Source organism: Balaenoptera acutorostrata, chromosome 5, assembly GCF_949987535.1.
Source record: "Balaenoptera acutorostrata chromosome 5, mBalAcu1.1, whole genome shotgun sequence".
In the NCBI taxonomy this organism is placed as follows: Eukaryota; Metazoa; Chordata; class Mammalia; order Artiodactyla; family Balaenopteridae; genus Balaenoptera; species Balaenoptera acutorostrata.
The window spans coordinates 141,875,589-141,891,901 of record NC_080068.1 but is presented as its reverse complement, the minus strand read 5'-3'; the positions used below and the strand labels follow the sequence as shown (position 1 = coordinate 141,891,901).

Genomic DNA, 16,313 nt, shown 5'->3' with positions numbered 1-16,313 from the left:
GGCATTGGTGGGCGTTGGTGGGCATTTTCCGTCCCGGGGAGGACCGGCTGGGTGGCGGTGTGAGTCCCCGGTCCCAGCAGCACGAGCGTCAGGTTCCGAGGTCGGCGTCCACGGCCCTGCAGAGGGCGGGGCCAGCCTCAGGGCTCGCTCACCCAGCAGGCCAAGACCCCCTGTCCATGTAGGCAGACGTGGAGAGGGCGTGGGAGTCGCCCCAAAGGACACCTTCGTCCCAGGGAGAGAGAGGAGGTATCTTCAGGGCTGACCGGCGGGCGGCCGGGCGGCCCCGGCCCAGCAGTCCCCCTCCCCCGGCCCTCAGGTGTCCTTGGGCTGGGCGGGTCCTCGCCTTGGCCCCGGGCTGAGCACTCAGCTGGACGCGGGAACCCCAGGTGCAGGGCTTGACCTTGTGGGACCTGCTGTCCCAGGAGGTGTCTGGTGCCCTTCCCGGGCCCTGGGCTCAGAGAAGTGTCTCCGTAACCGCCCCTCCCTCTGTCCAGTGGGTGAGCACCACCCCGACCGCAGCCTCAGCCAGGCACCGGGCAGGCTTTCCCTCTCACTGCCGCCTGGCCGCCTGGGTCAGGGTCCTGGCCGGGCCTCTCCCGTCCCCCTCCTGCAGGAACGCGGCTGCCAGCAGGGCCACCCGCCCCTCCCTAGGAGTCCTGGCCACCAGGCCTGGCCCGGGGTCCCGGGGCCTCGGTGCAGAGCTGCTGCTCACTGGACGGGCAGAGGTCGCCCGACTTGGGGGCCTCGTGCCACAGTGTGCAGGGTCCCCAGAGGCACGTCCCGTTACCAGAGTGGGGTCAGCAGCCCTCAGCTCACTTCCTAGCAGGTGTGTGGAGCGCTCCCGCTTGCCAGGGGTCGCTGTAGCCTAGTAACTTGGTTTCCATGGGAATGGGGCTGGAGCGTTAACCAGGGGCCACAAGCCCACGTAAGGGCCACACCGTTCACCTTGGCAGTGAAGGCAGCCAGACCACGTGCCCTTGGTTTGGCCGTTGAGTCCCAGGAGCCCCTCTGCACCTGGCTGCTCAGTGGTCAGCCACTCCCCCGCCCCCGGCCTGGACCCCCAGCCAGTCTCGGCGTGTCACACCTGGTCAGCCCCAGGTGAGGCAGAAGCCCTGGGCTGGGGACAGCAGCGGAAGCCCAGCTGTGCACGGGACAGCAGCCACAGGGGGGTCCAGCTGCCCGTCCCCTGGGGCGTCAGGGCCTCCTGGGAGAGCCGTGCAGATCTCCCCAGCCCGGGCCCCAGCCTCTTGTGCCTGCACCGCCGCCCCGCCACTGCCAAGTTTGCACTTGTCCCTTCAGATGTCCCCTCTCTCCAGCAGAGCCCTGGCCCTTCTGTCTGGGCGGCCGGGCTCACCTCCACCGCGCACAGCTGCCTTCTGGGCGGACAGCCCAGCCTCCCCAGCACAAACCGTGATGTGCACGTGGGAGGCTGCCTGGCCTTCTCGGGGTCATGTTGGTGCCAGGGGGTCCTGGCGAAGGCAGCCCTCTGCCAGGGCTCTCTCCAGAGCCCCGCTTCCAGCAGAGCATGTTCTGGCGCTCCGGCCTTGCCCTGTTTAGAATGGACCTGAGTCCTTCTGCTAGATGTCTGGGGGCTTCTGCCCACACCCGGCCCACTCCACAGGCCTCCATGGGCTTCCCAGGGCTGACCCAGCTGGGGCAGCACCCCTCCCCAGACCCCAGCACGGGTTGTGATAGCTCCATCCTCCTGGCTGCTCAGGCCGACGGCCCTGGGTCTCCCCTCGCGTGTCCATCCTCCTCGTGTCCCCTTCTCCGTGCGTCTCCCCCGTGTGCCCTGCGGCGGGTCTGCTCCACCCGGCCCCTGGGTCTCTCAGAGTGGAAGCCACGGGCCGCCAGTGGCTGGCAGCGTGACCTCCCGCACCCCGACCTAGGGCCGGCACTGCTGCAGCCGCCGCCCGCGTCCCCTCCCCAGGCTCTGCCCGTCTGCACGCCTGCACTCGGTATGGCCCCGTGACTGCCCGGTCACTGTCCCCCCCTTACCCTGTGCTGCCATGAGCGGGAGTCCTGGCACCCAGTAGGTGCTTAGTACAGGTCTGCTGAATGAGGAGCTTTGATTCAGCACCCAGGGAGAGCTGGAGATGGCCAAGGGGTCAGGCTGCACCCACCGCCCTGGCTCCACCCATGCAGCCCTGCACCCGCCGGCCCCAGGAGGACGGTCCTGACTCGGCCTGCACCTTCTCCCGATGTGGAGCCTTGAGGGCCAGAGCAGACCTGGCCGCCGGCGAGGGGCTGATAGGTGGGCTCTCGGGAGGGGCTCTTGGGGTCCCAATTGCCACGAGGCTCCAGCAGGGCGCCCTGAGGGAGGGCCTGACTGTGCAGAGTTGGAATCAGCGGGGGGGCAGGGCCCGTGGTCCCTGGGGAGACGAGGGGTCAGCAGGGCAGCCTGAGGGCGGGGGATGCGGTTCTGGCTCCGGCCCCGCATGCGCGTGTCCGAGGGACGTGGGACAGAGGCCCGGGTGAGCTGGCGCCGGGAGCGAACCTCATGAACAGGGCAGACCCGGCTCCCTTCGGGAGCGGCGGCCCCCGAGCCCTGGAGGGTCCCCCGTGCTGCTGCCCCCACCAGGAGAGCCAAGGGGAACTTCGGGAAGCTGGGAGGGCAGCCGCCCCGGGCAGGCCCTGGCACGGAGGCCGTGACGTCCGCCTGCCGCACGGGGCTGGGCCCCTGACAGTGAGTCACAGGCCTGGGGCTGCCACTTCCTCAGGAGAGCAAGTCCGGGCGGGCAGGCAGGAAGGGCCTGGACCGCAGCCACCCTCCCTGTGACACGCCTGTCCCTGGCCCGTGGACGAGCTTCCCGTCCACAGAGGCAGGCGTCCCTCCCCATCCTGAGCGCACCCGAGCTGCCCAGGCGTCAGAGAGGCCCATGGCTGAGGCCCCTCCCCCTTGCCGGCCTCTGTCCTCCTGGGGGGTCCAAATGGGGCTGGACAGGAAAGGGCCGTGCCCCTCAACCTGCATGGGGTCACGGGCCTCAATGCTCCAGACAAATGCCCCAGATGGGGACATTTGTTTGAGGAGCAAAGCCCTGCCTCTCTCCACGGCCCCCAGTCCAAGCGCAGACCAGCCCCACCCCATCATCTGCTGGCCCTGGGAAGCCGCTGACAAAGCAGGGGAGGGGTGGGTCCAGCAGGCCCAAGCTGAAGGTTTGTTAAATGACTAACAGACGGGCTGTCTGGAGCAGCTCCTAGTCACGGCTGCTACACGTGGGCCCTTGGATCCCCAGAGACACCTTTTCCCGCCAGCGCTTCCCGCTGCTGCATCCAAACAGGGCGCCACGGCCGAGCAGCCCCTGTGAGGCCCTGAGTCAGGCCCATGCCCGTGGAGGCCCGGGAAAGGCTCCTGCTGCCGCCTCCGTTAGATCAGAGGGGATGCAAGCCCCTCTCGCAGGCTCGGACCTGCCCCGGGGTTCTGGGGGCCACAGAGCAGCTCCTGCAAGGGGAAGCAAGGCTTCTGACCCCCACGGCCATCCCCACTCCCGCACGTAGGCCTCGGACCCACGCGGGGAGCAGAGTCTTTACCCCCACCAGCCAGGCCCGGGAGGGGCGGTCAGCGGAGCAGGACCCTGTGTCCCTGCGCCTGGACTCCTCCTCCAGCCTGCCCACTGGGAGCCCGGGGCTGGGGCTCCCCCTGCACCCCAGGCACCTGAGGGTCCCTGGCTCCCAGGCTCCCAGACACGCCAGCCTCCCCCCTACACCTGGCCACACCAGGGCCTGGGGCTCTGCCTGGCCCCTGGCCCCGGGGCGAGCCCTGGCGGGGCTCGGTGGAGGGAGCCGAGGCTGAGGGTGCCTGCCGAGCGCCCTGTGCCCTGCCCCCACCGACCTGGTTCCTGGGGACTGCACCTCTGTCCCCCAGGGGCCCCCCCGGGGACCAGCCATGGTGACAGCACAGTGACAGCCTGCTGGGGTGGTTGGCAGGGAGGTGTGGCTGCCCAGCCCGGGATCTAAAAGCTTCCAAGGCCGTTTCAGGCAGCCTGGAACTCCTGGGGTCTAGGTGGGGACTTGAAGGCAGAGGCCTGGCTGACCACTGAGCAGCCTGGAACGGGGCAGGCGGTAGGGTAGGGTGGAGCAAGGGGCACTCGGCCTGGGGTGTTGCTGATGGGGTAGGAGAGCATGAAGGACTCAGAGTTTGTGAGGCTGAAGAGGTAGGCCCGGGTCAACCGGCAGGTGGACAACCGCATGGCCAGGTCGCGAGGGCCCTGGGGGGCATCGGTGGCGGGGCTCAGGCCCCTGCCCCACTGGGAGCCGCAGCCTTCAGAGATGCCGGGCAGCGAGTTCTGTGGATGGAGACCCAGAGTGCTCTGAGGGTCCAGCCCCATCTGGAGCAATCCACACCCAGTGCTTGGTCCTCCCTCGGCCCAGCAGCATGCCTCCCCCTGGAGCCCCTCCCTGATGGCCCCTCGGCTGCAGACAGCCCCCTGAGGAGGCGTGGAGGGGCCCGGCCCTGAACCTGAGCTGCGGGACGGGCCATGGGGGTGTCTGAGAGGCGCAGCGGAGGTGGCTGGGAGGTTTCTCACGAGACCGTCGCCCACGTGGCCCTCCTCGGCCACCCCCCACCCCAGGGGCGACTGCATCCCGCTGAGGGGCCCTGGGACCCCCCGCCCCAGCTCCTCCGCCATCTCAGCGCCCACCGAGGGGCACCACGTGCTCCTTCCCGCGACGCAAACCCACGCCCCCCCTCCCCCCCCCCCCCCGGCGAGGGGCAGCGCGGTGTCGTCTGGGGGCGGGTGCCCCTGATGCACCCAGAGAGAGTGAGGAGGAGGTGGCGGGGCGAGGCCGGGCGTCGGTGGGGAGCTGCAGGGGCTCGGGTGCCGCCCGGCCTGTGAGCTCCTCCCCAGAGGGGGCCCCAGCTGGGCGGACAGCACCCTAGTGGGTGGGCCGTCGCCACTGTCCTGGCTGCGCCGGGCGAGGGCAGGGTGCAGGTGTCCCGTGACAGGTGAGGGGCCGCGCCGGTCCCACCACATGGAACCTGGGCCTTGCGCCCCCAGACCCCCTCCCCCAGCTTGCTCCCCTGCAGCCTGCAGCTCCCTCGGCCTGGGACCCTCCCTGCTGCAGAGGGCTCCCTGCGCCAGGCCCGGGGGCCCCAGGTCGGAGGTCGCCTGCCCCTGGGATGCACGTGCGGGTCTCAGGCGCCCCTTGCCACCGTCTGTGCCAGGAGGGTGGGGTGGGGTCTCCAGCCCAGGGTGGGCAGACAGGTGACAGCCTCTCTCTTCTCCCCGCGGCAGGAGGTGGGGCCCGAGGCAGTCGAGGCCTCCCAGTCAGCACGATCGTCGACGTGGACCGTGTGGCTGGCTCAGCACCTGGGCCGGGCAGCAGCGTCCCGGGGGTGTGGACGGGCCCCCGGAGGTCACGGGCCAGCGGGACCCCGACATCAGACCGCCCCGGCCTGAGCCCCGTCCTGGGGGGACCCGCCAAGCCCAAGGCCGGCCCACACCACGCCACCTTCGTCTGAGGCTGCCGCCCGCGGACCCGACCCTGCCCGCCGTCCCTCCCTCCCGACCCAGCGTCCGAGCCGCCTGCCTGGACACACACGTGGAGAGCAAAGATCCCGAAGGGGCAGCCCAAGCCTATCTCGAGGGCCTCGGACGGGCCTCCTCAGCCACTCCTGGGGGCCGAACCAGCAGAGGGCGGGGAGGGTCCTGGCCCCGGACACTCGCCAGCGTTGGCTCAGGGCTCCCCGGCCCCCGCCCCAGCTCCCGCTCGGCGTCCAGCCTTCCCGCAATAAAGCGTCTTTGAGGACCAGGTCGTCGGCCTCGTGCCTGGTCCTGGGGCCCGGACCCTGCCCTCAGGGAGCCGTTGTTCCCGTGGCCCTGTGCGTGTATCGGCAGGGGGCTGGGGAGAACCGGCTCTCGGGGGTGAGGTCAGAGGTGGGCAGGGAAGTAAGGCTGGCCTAGCGGGGCGTGAGGCCTAGCCTGTGGGCAGTGGGACGTGGTCCTGCCCCGTCCAGGGCCCTGGTCTTGTCCACGTCACAGCGCCTCCTGCAGCTCAGTGCAGGGGCTCCTCTTGGGGTGGCCGCCGGTGGGGGCAGAGCTTGGCCTGGGGACCCTTCAGGCCACTCTGACCCAACCGCCTGCCCTTGGCCTCATTTAGAGAGGTGGTCTGGCAGGGCCTCTCTGTGGAGGGACCGTCTCGGGGGAAGCCTGACTGCCCTGCCCAGGAGGCCTGGGAAAGAGCGTCAGCCTGTGCAGAGGTCCTGAGGCTTGAGCGGGCCGGGAGGGGACGGGGTGGCAGGCCAGGCCAGTGCGCCGGGCAGATAGAGACAGCGCCATCGGCCCAGGTGCCTCGGCGGAACCCCGGCGCTGAGCAGCTGAGTGCTGAGGGGCCCCGGCACCCCTCCCTCCTCCGAGATGCATGTCAGGCTTGTCAGAAGCGCCCTAGACCTGAGGGCGCCCTGGGCCGCTGGGGCTGCTCTGCACGCTCCTGGGGGGCTGTGCTCTGAGCTGGGGGTGCCCGCGTGGAAGAGAGGGGCCGGCACCCACCGCGTGCCAAGCTGGGTGCCCACTCAGTTTCTGCTCTCCCTCCGTCTGCACAGGGGAAACCGGGGGCCCAGAGAGAGTGCGATTTGGGGGTACACAGTGAGACAGCTGCAGTGCCAGGCCCATCCCCAGGCCAGCCCTTCTCTCCGCCCCGTGCAGGCAGCTGAGCTGACTCATGGGGACTGGGCCACCCACCCCACCCCCCGCCGCCTCCGCGGCCCCTCAAATTGCAGAAGAGTTTCCCGTGGCAGCTCTGCCTGCAGCCGCAGTCACGAACCACGGGGCCAGCTGGGGCGACAACTGTGGCCGCATCCGGGGGGCGACACCCCAGTGTCCGTTCACAGACCTGGGCAGGACCCCAAGCCAGGTCTCTGTGGCCCTGGTGCCTGGCCAGGGCTTGGGATGGGGAGGAGGGCAGCCCAGGACAGAGGTGGGATGGCACGGGTGGTCCTGGCTACGGTGGGGAAGCCCAGGGGTGAGAGGGCTTCCTGAGCGGGGTGCCCCAGCGGGTCCAGGAGCAGTGGCGGAGGGGAGCTAGGACAGCAGGCAGGGCTCTGGTATTGCCCACCTCCTCCACTCCACTCCCCCTCCCCCCGGGGGCCCCACCCCAGGCTCGTCCTGGGAGGCACAGGCAGAAGTGCTGCAGAAAAGGGCGGCAGAGATCCCTGTCCTGGGGGGCACTGTGTGCAATGGTGCACACGCCCTCCTCTCTGTGCCTGGCCTCTTGCAGGCCAGGGGGCCACACCCCATGCTCCAGGCCTGGGCCCTCAAAAGGGCTCAGCATCTGTAGGTGCTCTGGTTAGTATAGCTCACAAATAGACAGTGGCCAGCCCTGTGGCCACGTAGGGACCGGAAGCTGGGGCTGTGGGGGTCCAGGCCCCTTCCTGCCGTGTCATCCTGGAAGACTTCCTGGAGGAGGCGTCACAGCTGAGACTCGAGGACATTGTCAGGTCCAGGACCAGCACAGCTGAGGCCAGAGGGGACGGCTGGCTCAGGCAGGGTGAGCTGGGCAGCAGACATGGGGGACGTGTAGGCCTGGCACAGGAGGCAGCCGGGGTTAATCATTTCCAGGCGGCCTTGACCCCCACCTGCCCTGGCCACTCCGCTCCCGCCTCCTGCCGCTCCTCACGCCAGCCCAGGAGGAGCCATGGGGCGCTGGGCCGGGGTCCCCAGCCCCTGCCCACCACTTGGGCTGTCCCTGCTCCTGCTGCTGCTGCTGGTGCCTCGAGGGGCTCAGCCCCAGGCTGGCAGGGTGAGCACTGACCCCACCGCACTGTGATCATGGGCTCTCCGTGCCCACTCTGGGTCCTGGGGCTGAGGCCAGGGCAGGGTGTGGGGTGGGTGAAGGGCCCAGTGTGGCGACAGCCAGCCTTCCGGGGGGGAGGTGGGCGTGCTGGGCTGGCCTGGGGGACAGGGGGCCGGGGGATCCAACTTGCTGACCCCCACCCAGGGCCATGGAGACTGTTCGCCTCTCTGGGCCTCTGCTGGGTCCACGTGTTTGGGGGGGGGGCGGGGGGGGTGCCTCTGAAGGCCTCGCAGCTGCTCTCGTCCATCCCCCAGAACAGACCCCCGGGGTTCGAGCCTGGAGGGCAGTGGTGCCAGCCTGGCAGACCCTGAGCCAGCTCAGCCTGACTCCTTGGACTCGGTGGGAGGGGAGGGGACAGAGTCCAGCTGAGGCCTTAGGACAGCCAGTGTCCCCTGGTCCCTACTCCAAGACCTCAGGGCCCCAATATGGAAACTGAGTCAGGGCCTGAGTGTGAGGGGGGTCCATCCCACACCGACCCCATCACAGGCCTCTCGGCTCTTCCTAGAACCAAACGGAACCCCCAGAATATAACGCCACAGTGACCCCTGGGACTCCCGCGATCCCCGTAACCTCGGTGACCCCCAGGACCCCAGCCACAGCGACAGCGCCCAAGGCAGAGGGACCCCATGGTGGGGGGCTTATCCACCTGCCCAGGGCAGCCCCCTCCAATAGCAGCCCTGGGGACACAGGTGGGTCAGGAAGGCTTCCTGGAGGAGGTGGCAGGCTACACCTAGATGGGGGGTCTGGAGGAACACAGCAGCACCTAGGGAGTGGGGTATGTGATGGGGGTTGGGAGGTGACCAGCGCGGGAGCCCTTGACCCCTGTGTCTCCTCTAGCGGTGCTCACCGAGGCCGGGCAGGCCTGCAGGTTCCCCTTCCGCTATGGCGGCCGCATGGTCCACTCCTGCACTACAGAGGGCAGCGCCCACAGGAAGTGGTGGGTCCCAGTCCCCACGCCCCGTGTCCACCCTGGAGACGCTGCTGCTGCCTGCCCTCCGGACCCCACACCGAGCCTGGCACACAGCAGATGTAGTGAATGAATGAATGAGGGAGTGAATGGGAGAGAGCCCCAGAGTGGTCAGCGTGGGTCCCTGCGTGAGTCGGGGTTAGGGTGGGCGGGTCTCTGGCCTGGGACCCCCACGTCACCGCATGCATCACCCCCAGGTGTGCCACGACTCACAACTATGACCGGGACAGGGCCTGGGGCTACTGTGTGCAGGCTTCCACTCCCCGGGAGGGCCCAGGTGGGTGCCAGGGGTCTGGACCTGAGCGCAAGCTAGGAAGGGGCTGGGCCGGGGGTGGCAGTGAGCTTGAAGGGCGTCAGAGCTGACCTGGGGCTGGGGTCCTGCCTGGTGTGCAGGAGGGAGCTTCGGGGTTCATCCCACTGCAGGCCTCGGGGCCTGCAGGAGTGGGAGTGGGGAACACCCTGCCCTGCAGGGTCCTGCCGTCTCTGGGGGCCACATAGTTGCTTTGGCCATTGCCAGGGTCAAAGCGCCCCCTGGTGGTCAGGCTGGGCCCTGCGGCTGCACAGGAACAGCCCCGGACATGGAGAGGGCCCAAGGGGTCCGCAGGGTGTGGTGCTGGCAGCCCCGCTTACAAGGGTCCCAGGGCACATGGAAGAGGACTGCGCTGCCTGATGGGGGTCGGGCTTTCAGGGTGCTGGATACAGAGCCAGAGGCCCACTTGCCCGGGGTCTGAGAGCTGGGCAGAGGATGTGGTGAGGAGGGGGAAGGCCTGCGCTCACTCCCAGGGCACGTACACACCAAGGAACCCAGGAGGGGCATCTTTAAGGTGGCGGGCCCTCGTCAATCAGGGAGAGTCACGGCGTGGGGAGGGGGTCATGAGGCCTGGCCGGGCTCTCAGACACGCCCCTCCCTGCTGCGTGTGCCCAGCTGCCCCGGATCCCTGTGCCTCTGGCCCCTGCCTCAACGGGGGCTCGTGCTCCAGCACCCAGGACCCCGAGTCGTACCACTGCGCCTGCCCCGTGGCCTTCACCGGCAAGGACTGCGGCACGGGTGAGCGGGGTGGGGGGCTGCAGGGCAGGGGGGCGCCTGCCGCACGCGCGCGGAGCAGGGGCTCACTGTGCCGCCCCCAGAGAAATGCTTTGACGAGAGCCGCTACGAGTACCTGGAGGTGGGCGATCGCTGGGCCCGCGTGCACCGGGGCCGAGTGGAACAGTGCGAGTGTGTGGGGGGCCAGGTCCGGTGCCAGGGCACCCGCCACACAGGTACGGGGGCGGGGGGCGGGGCGGGCCGTATCGCTGGGCCTCCCACCCGGGGAAGGGGCTCGTCCAGGGCCACCCAGAGACGGGCACCGGGTGGGAACCAGGCCCTGCCCCTGCCCCTCGAGGCCCAGCTTCTGAGCCCTCCCCCCAGTTTGTCTGAGCAGCCCCTGCTTGAACGGGGGCACCTGTCACCTGATCGTGGCCACCGGGACCACTGTGTGTGCCTGCCCTCCAGACCACGCCGGGCGGCTCTGCAACATTGGTGAGTCGCTCGGCTTCGGAGCTGTGTGGCCCCGCGTCCTGGGGCCCAGGCTCACCGCGCACCGTGCCGCCCACGCCCACAGTGCCGGCCCAGCCCTGCTTCGTGGGGAGCGGCACCGAGTACCGAGGTGTGGCCAGCACGGCGGCCTCGGGCCTCAGCTGCCTGGCCTGGAACTCCGACCTGCTCTACCAGGAGCTGCACGTGGACTCTGTGGGCGCCGCGGCCCTCCTCGGCCTGGGGCCCCACGCCTACTGCCGGTCAGCACTGGGCGGGCAGGGCCTGTCCCTGGGTCCTGACCCCTCGGCTTGGGAGGCTGCGCAGCGAGAGGAGCCCAGGGCCAGGGATCGGAACCACCTGCAGAAGGGGCCAAAGGCTGTGGGGTGGGGGTGGGCAGAATGCCAAGAGCCGCACCCAGCCAGGGGTCCCCAGCTCCCCCCTCCCACCCGTCACTGAGGGGCCGTGACTGACTGCCCTGCCCACCTGCTTCTCCCTGCACCCCAGGAACCCGGACAAAGACGAGAGGCCCTGGTGCTACGTGGTGAAGGACAGCGCGCTCTCCTGGGAGTACTGCCGCCTGGCAGCCTGCGGTGCGCGCAGCTGGTGGCGGGTCGGAAGCAGCAGGGTGGGGGCAGCGCCGGCCCCGACCCCGCTGAGATCACCACGGTTCCCCCCGTGGCCCAACCCACTCCACCCGCATGCCAGGCCTCCTCTCTCCGGAGGACCACGGCCCCATCGGAGAGATGGGGAAACTGAGGCTCACCAGAGCAGGGCTGGGCCAAGGCCACGCAGTGGGTTGACACCAGAGGTCAGAGCAGGCAAGTTGGTCGCTGGGTCCTCTGGGTGGTCCAGCCAGGCTGCACTGTGCCAGGATGGTCCCCAGAGACAGAGAAGTGTGGGTGCACGTGGATAATGTGAGTACCCTGGGGTCAGACCCTGGGAGTGGGCTGCTCCGTGAGGCCAGCCCGCCCCCTGGCCCCGTGCTCCAGGGCTCTCTGACCATCCCGAGTTGGCTCTGGGGTCCCAGGCTGCTGGGAAGGACATGAATACCTGCCAGGTGTGCCAGGCCGCCCTGGTTCCCACAAAGCCTTGTGACTGGGTACGGTTCTCCCCATCCTGCAGATAAGGAAACTGAGGCTCAGATTAAGTCATGTGCCCACAGGGGCAGAGCTGGGGACCCTCTTTCAGACGAGCTGCCTAGGCTGGGGCAGGAGGCAGGTGAACGGCGGGGGACCTGAGGATGGTGGACACAGCCAGGACCCTCTCTGGCCTGGGGTGTGCAGAAGGGACACGGGGGGTGTGACCCGGTGATCTGTGTTCCCAGAATCCCTTGCCAGAATTCAGCCCCCGCCCACCGAGGCCCTGCTGAGCCTGCCTGGGCCCGCGGCAGCTGGACCAGCCGGACGCCAGACCTGTGGCAAGAGGCACAAGAAGAGGAGCTTCCTACGGCCACGCATCATCGGCGGCTCGTCCTCGCTGCCCGGCTCCCACCCCTGGCTGGCCGCCATCTACATCGGGAACAGCTTCTGTGCAGGGAGCCTTGTCCATACCTGCTGGGTGGTGTCTGCCGCCCACTGCTTCTCCAACAGGTGAGCGGCTCTGGCCCCAGTGTCCATGACCCCTGCGCCATCCCTCAAACCATCCACCTCTCCACCCACCGCTATCTAGGCCTCCGCCCACCCACCCGGCCATACACCCATCATCCACTCTCCACCCGCCACCCATCTACGCACCCACCCGCCTGTCCTAACCATCACCCATGTGTCCCCACGTTCCGCCACCTACCCGTGTAAACCCCGTCCTTTGGTCCCTCCGTTCCCCGTTGCCCCTCTGACTCAGGTGGGACTCAGCGCTCAGCCCAGTGCTGGGCATGGAGACTGCCGAGACCCGCCCCATTCCTGCCCCGGGGTGCTGTCCCTGTCCCTGCCCGTGTTGCCGCCCAGCCCTGGTCCTCGCCCCGGGAGCTCCAGGTCTCCCCGCTCAGGGAGGGGCGGGGCGGGGCGGGGCGGCCAGCGCGTGCGCGGCAGGGCGGTGGGTGTGGCCCGTGCCTCGCAGGGCCCGCCCCTTCCGGCCCCGCCCCCCGCCCAGACCGAGCTGGTGGCACCGTGCGGCGCAGGGAGCCCGAGGCCCCGCCCAGTCGGCGGGCTACCGGAGCGGAGGGCCGGCTGGGGCTGGCGGCTGGGGGAAGGATCAGGGGTGCGAGGCCCACTCCCACACCCCAGGGGTGGGGGGCAGCGAGCTCAGAGCAAGAAAGGCCAGCCCGTCCCCCGCTCCTCACGGCTGTGATGGGAACAAGGCTCTGCCGTGGGGAGTGGGGGGCTCTCTCTGGGGGGGGTTCAGTGGGAAGGAACGGGCCTGACAGTGGCATCCCAGGGAGTGGGACGTGAGCGGGGGCTGGGGACTTGGCAGCGTGAGAGTCCGACGGTGAGTCCCCACCAGTCACCCCAGGGACTGCAGCGTAGGGGTGGGGGGCAGTGGGCACAAGTCCTGCCCTGTGCTGACCGCTGTGTGACCTGTGAAACAGGACCCCTGAGGCCTCCCCAGTATGGATGGGATGGGGGCGGTTAAGAGGCTGGAGGAAGGGAGCAGGCATCCTCTGCTCACATCCAGGGAGGGGCTGGGGAGGGCCAAGCTGGATGGAGGTGCCCGTCCCCTGTGGGCTGGACCCCAGCACCCTGGTCCCTGGCCCGGGCCAAGCAGGGCTGGTGGAGGTGGGTGGGACAGGGCATTCGTGTGCAGGTGCGGGGGGGTGAGGGGAGTGCTCAGGCTCCTGGACCCACAGGTGACTTCACAGGAGACGTGCTCCTGTAGCAGGGGCGTGGGGCAGGACCGGTGCCCAGAGCTGGGATCCGCACCAGCGCGGGCGCGTTTCAGCGCAGACCCCACCTGGACCTGCACAAGGCCCCCCAGGGCCACTCGTGCCGCTGCCTTAGAGGCGGTGCTGCCGGGATGGGGGCTGTGGCCCTAGCTCCCCACTCCCTACCGCACTACGGCCCACACCCCAGCCCCTGCTCAGGTCTCTCCCAGGGCCTGGCGGGGGCGGGGGCCCTGCACAGCGTCACCCTCCTGGGGTCGTCTACCGGATGCTCTGTCCCCGTGGGTAGGGGGCGAGCTGACCTCAGGGGCCCGAGGGTCATGCTGCCACCAGCTCCCACTGCACAGCCCCCCCAGGGAAAGTGTCTCTGTGGTCCTGGGCCAACACTTCTTCAACCGCACGACGGACGTGACGCAGACGTTCCGCATAGAGAAGTACATCCCGTACCCCCTGTACTCAGTGTTCAACCCCAGTGACCATGACCTCGGTGAGGCTCGGGACCGGTGCTGTGTGCTCTGTGCACACCCAGGGCCAGAGCCGGGAGAGAGGCTGGGAGTGGGTGCCAGGCAGGGGAGGGTCCTCAGACACTCAGGGGACGGGTGGGAGGGAGGGGGAGGGGGAGGAGGGGCAGAGCGGGGAAGGGCGGGGGGAGGGCAGCTAGAACGCCTGGTGTGGCCGAGTGGCCTTGGCCTGGCTGGAGGAAACCCTGGCTGGCCAGCCTTGCTGGCCCTCCTGTTGCCTCCTGGGCCTCCCAGGCCACAGCCCCTCTGCCCGGCGGGGCTGGGCCCCGTGCGACTCAGCAGCCGCCTTCGGCCCATCGTGGGCCCCCGCGCCGCAGGCTGAGCCCCAGCCTCTCTCCCGTGCAGTCCTGATCCGGCTGGAGAAGAAGCGGGAGCGCTGTGCTGTCCGCTCGCAGTTCGTCCAGCCCATCTGCCTGCCTGAGCCCGGCAGCGCCTTCCCCGCTGGGCACAAGTGCCAGATTGCGGGCTGGGGCCACCAGGATGAGAGTGAGTGGGGTGGGCGCACGGGGCCAGCGTCGTGCCCCCGGGAGCAGCGGCCCGGCCCTGCAAGCCTCGCCCAGGCTGAGTGCCCCCTGTCGGCCGTCAGATGTGAGTGGCTACTCCAGCTTGCTGCGGGAGGCCCTGGTCCCCTTGGTCGCCGACCGCAAGTGCAGCAGCCCGGAGGTGTACGGGGCAGACATCAGCCCCAACATGCTGTGCGCCGGCTACTTCGATTGCAGGTCTGACGCCTGCCAGGTGAGCCAGGACAGCCGCCCCGGGAGCTCAGAGCCAAAAGGGGCCAACCTGCAGCGCCGGCCGGGAGCCCAGGCAGAAGGCCCACCTCCCGGTCGGTGGCACCCCCAGGATGGGCGCTCACTATTGCTGGAGGCCCGGGGGCCAGGAGTGGGGTCCCTGCTCACAGGGGGCAGGGATTGAGGCCTGGGAGGGGCCGGGTCCCAAAGCCCAGGCTCGTGCCAGCTGTCCAGGCAAGGGCAGGGCTGTCCACGTGACGTCAAAGGCCAAACCCCTTTTCACCCAGAGTTCTCCCAAATGGGCTCAAGCAATCAGCCGATCCCAGTGTCCCATTTATCAAGGGCTCCTCAGAGGCCTGCACATCAGTGCTGAGCTGGAGAAGCTGCTTTACTCCCCATTTTTATAGGTGGGGAGACTGAGGCCCAGAGAGGTCTGCTCACTCTTCCCAGGTCACACAACTCACAGGTGGCAAAGGGTGGGGGCTCGACACTCGACCACGTGGTACAGCAAGCGCCCTGGGGGAAGTCAAGGGTGGCTTCATGGAGGAAGGGGTGCTGACACTTGTCCCAGGGGGTGAATAGGGGTTTGCCAGGTGGCAAAGAGGGTGTTTCCAGCGGGGAATATCCTCTGCTGGAGCGCGGGGCCGCCTGGCGCACGTGGGGTGCGTGCTGGTGGGCGGAGGGGGGACCCAGCTGGAGGACGCCGCTGGTTGTGGAGACGAGAGGGGGCCGCAGCAGCCCACTGCTGGGAGGACGCCCTGTGTCTGCGGTTGGGGGAAGCGGGACAGCTCGCTTACTTGGAATACCCATGTCATCTGTGCCCAAGCTCTCGGGAAGCCCACCTCGAGGGCTGACCCCTCTGGAGGCATGTTCCGGGTTGGGGCGAGGGACCCTGGGGTGAGGGGGTGGTGGACTGTTTCATGGGTGTCGAGGAGCTGAGCCGTGGGTCTCCTGAGCTGGGCCCCAGGCTCTGACCGGCCGCTCTGCGCAGGGGGACTCAGGCGGGCCCCTGGCCTGCGAGAAGAACGGCGTGGCCTACCTGTACGGCCTCATCAGCTGGGGTGACGGCTGCGGGCAGCCCAACAAGCCCGGCGTCTACACCCGCGTGGCCAGTTACGTGGACTGGATCAGCGACCGGATTCGGCCCCCCAAGCGGCCTGTGAATCCCTCCTGAGACCACCCCTGGGGACATCGTGCCTCCTGCCGTTCCCTCCTCACTGGCAATAAACATGTTTCCAAAAAGACCCCGGCCCACACTGCCTGTCCCGCTGCCGCCAGCTCAGCCTTCCCCGCCCCCAGGCCGTGACCCCCCGACCCAGCTTTGTGGATGCTGTGGCTTCAGGGCTGAGGGCCCCAAGCCAGCACCCCAGCTGCTCAGAGGAGAAGGGAGCCTGTGACCCCACAGGGAGGGTCTGGCCCCGTGGCCTGGGCAGTCAGGACAGGGGATCCAGACTAGACCTTCGCCAGAGCAAGAGCGATCCCCAGCCAGACCCCTCTCAGACCCTCCCGTAGGCAAGTGGGGCTTGGGTCCGGGCACCCTGGGCTGTCCCACGGCAGGGCATGCTAGAACTTAGGACAGGTTATTTGGAAAACCCCTGGCTATCGTTTTGCTTCAAGAAGGCAGCCCGGGGCTTCCCTGGTGGCGCAGCGGTTGAGAATCTGCCTGCCAATGCAGGGGACACGGGTTCGAGCCCTGGTCTGGGAGGATCCCACATGCCGCGGAGCAACTAGGCCCGTGAGCCACAACTACTGAGCCTGCGCGTCTGGAGCCTGTGCTCCGCAATAAGAGAGCCCGTGATAGTGAGAGGCCCGCGCACCGCGATGAAGAGTGGCCCCCGCTTGCCGCAACTAGAGAGAGCCCTCGCACAGAAACGAAGACCCAACACAGCCAAAAATAAATAAATAAATAAATATTAAAAAAAAAAAAAAGAAGGCAGCCCGCCCGACTGCAGCTCTCCCTCAGCCGTGTCTT

General features: G+C 68.8%; 2 protein-coding genes across 9 annotated transcripts in view; both read left to right on the top strand.

The window, feature by feature from the left end:
• Nucleotides 1-6,381, top strand: part of RGS12 (regulator of G protein signaling 12) — a 123,074-nt gene extending 116,693 nt beyond the window's left edge. For 5 of the 6 annotated variants that reach the window (XM_057546606.1, XM_057546603.1, XM_057546605.1 and 2 more), the window contains one exon: nucleotides 5,235-5,768. In XM_057546606.1, the coding sequence (XP_057402589.1) occupies nucleotides 5,235-5,461 (227 nt within the window). In that variant the 3' untranslated portion in view covers nucleotides 5,462-5,768. Of the gene's footprint in view, nucleotides 1-5,234 lie in introns of all 6 variants that reach the window. The other variant, XM_057546601.1, reaches the window with a different exon arrangement.
• Nucleotides 6,382-6,761: 380 nt separating this feature from the next.
• On the top strand, nucleotides 6,762-15,585 carry HGFAC (HGF activator). Of its 3 annotated transcripts, none has more exons than XM_057546608.1 (14): nucleotides 6,762-7,485; nucleotides 8,297-8,480; nucleotides 8,629-8,728; nucleotides 8,956-9,035; nucleotides 9,684-9,806; nucleotides 9,887-10,018; nucleotides 10,167-10,277; nucleotides 10,360-10,534; nucleotides 10,779-10,864; nucleotides 11,599-11,863; nucleotides 13,437-13,576; nucleotides 13,956-14,096; nucleotides 14,197-14,345; nucleotides 15,333-15,585. In XM_057546608.1, the coding sequence occupies exons 3-14, from the start codon at nucleotides 8,685-8,687 to the stop codon at nucleotides 15,513-15,515; spliced, it is 1,629 nt and encodes a 542-aa protein (XP_057402591.1). In that variant the 5' UTR covers nucleotides 6,762-7,485; nucleotides 8,297-8,480; nucleotides 8,629-8,684; the 3' UTR covers nucleotides 15,516-15,585. The 3 variants fall into 3 exon arrangements, with proteins under 3 accessions (XP_057402591.1, XP_007172366.2, XP_007172367.2); XM_007172304.3 differs by lacking the exon at nucleotides 6,762-7,485 and adding an exon at nucleotides 7,578-7,737; XM_007172305.3 differs by lacking the exons at nucleotides 6,762-7,485; nucleotides 8,629-8,728; nucleotides 8,956-9,035 and adding an exon at nucleotides 7,579-7,737.
• The last annotated feature ends 728 nt before the right edge of the window (nucleotides 15,586-16,313 follow it).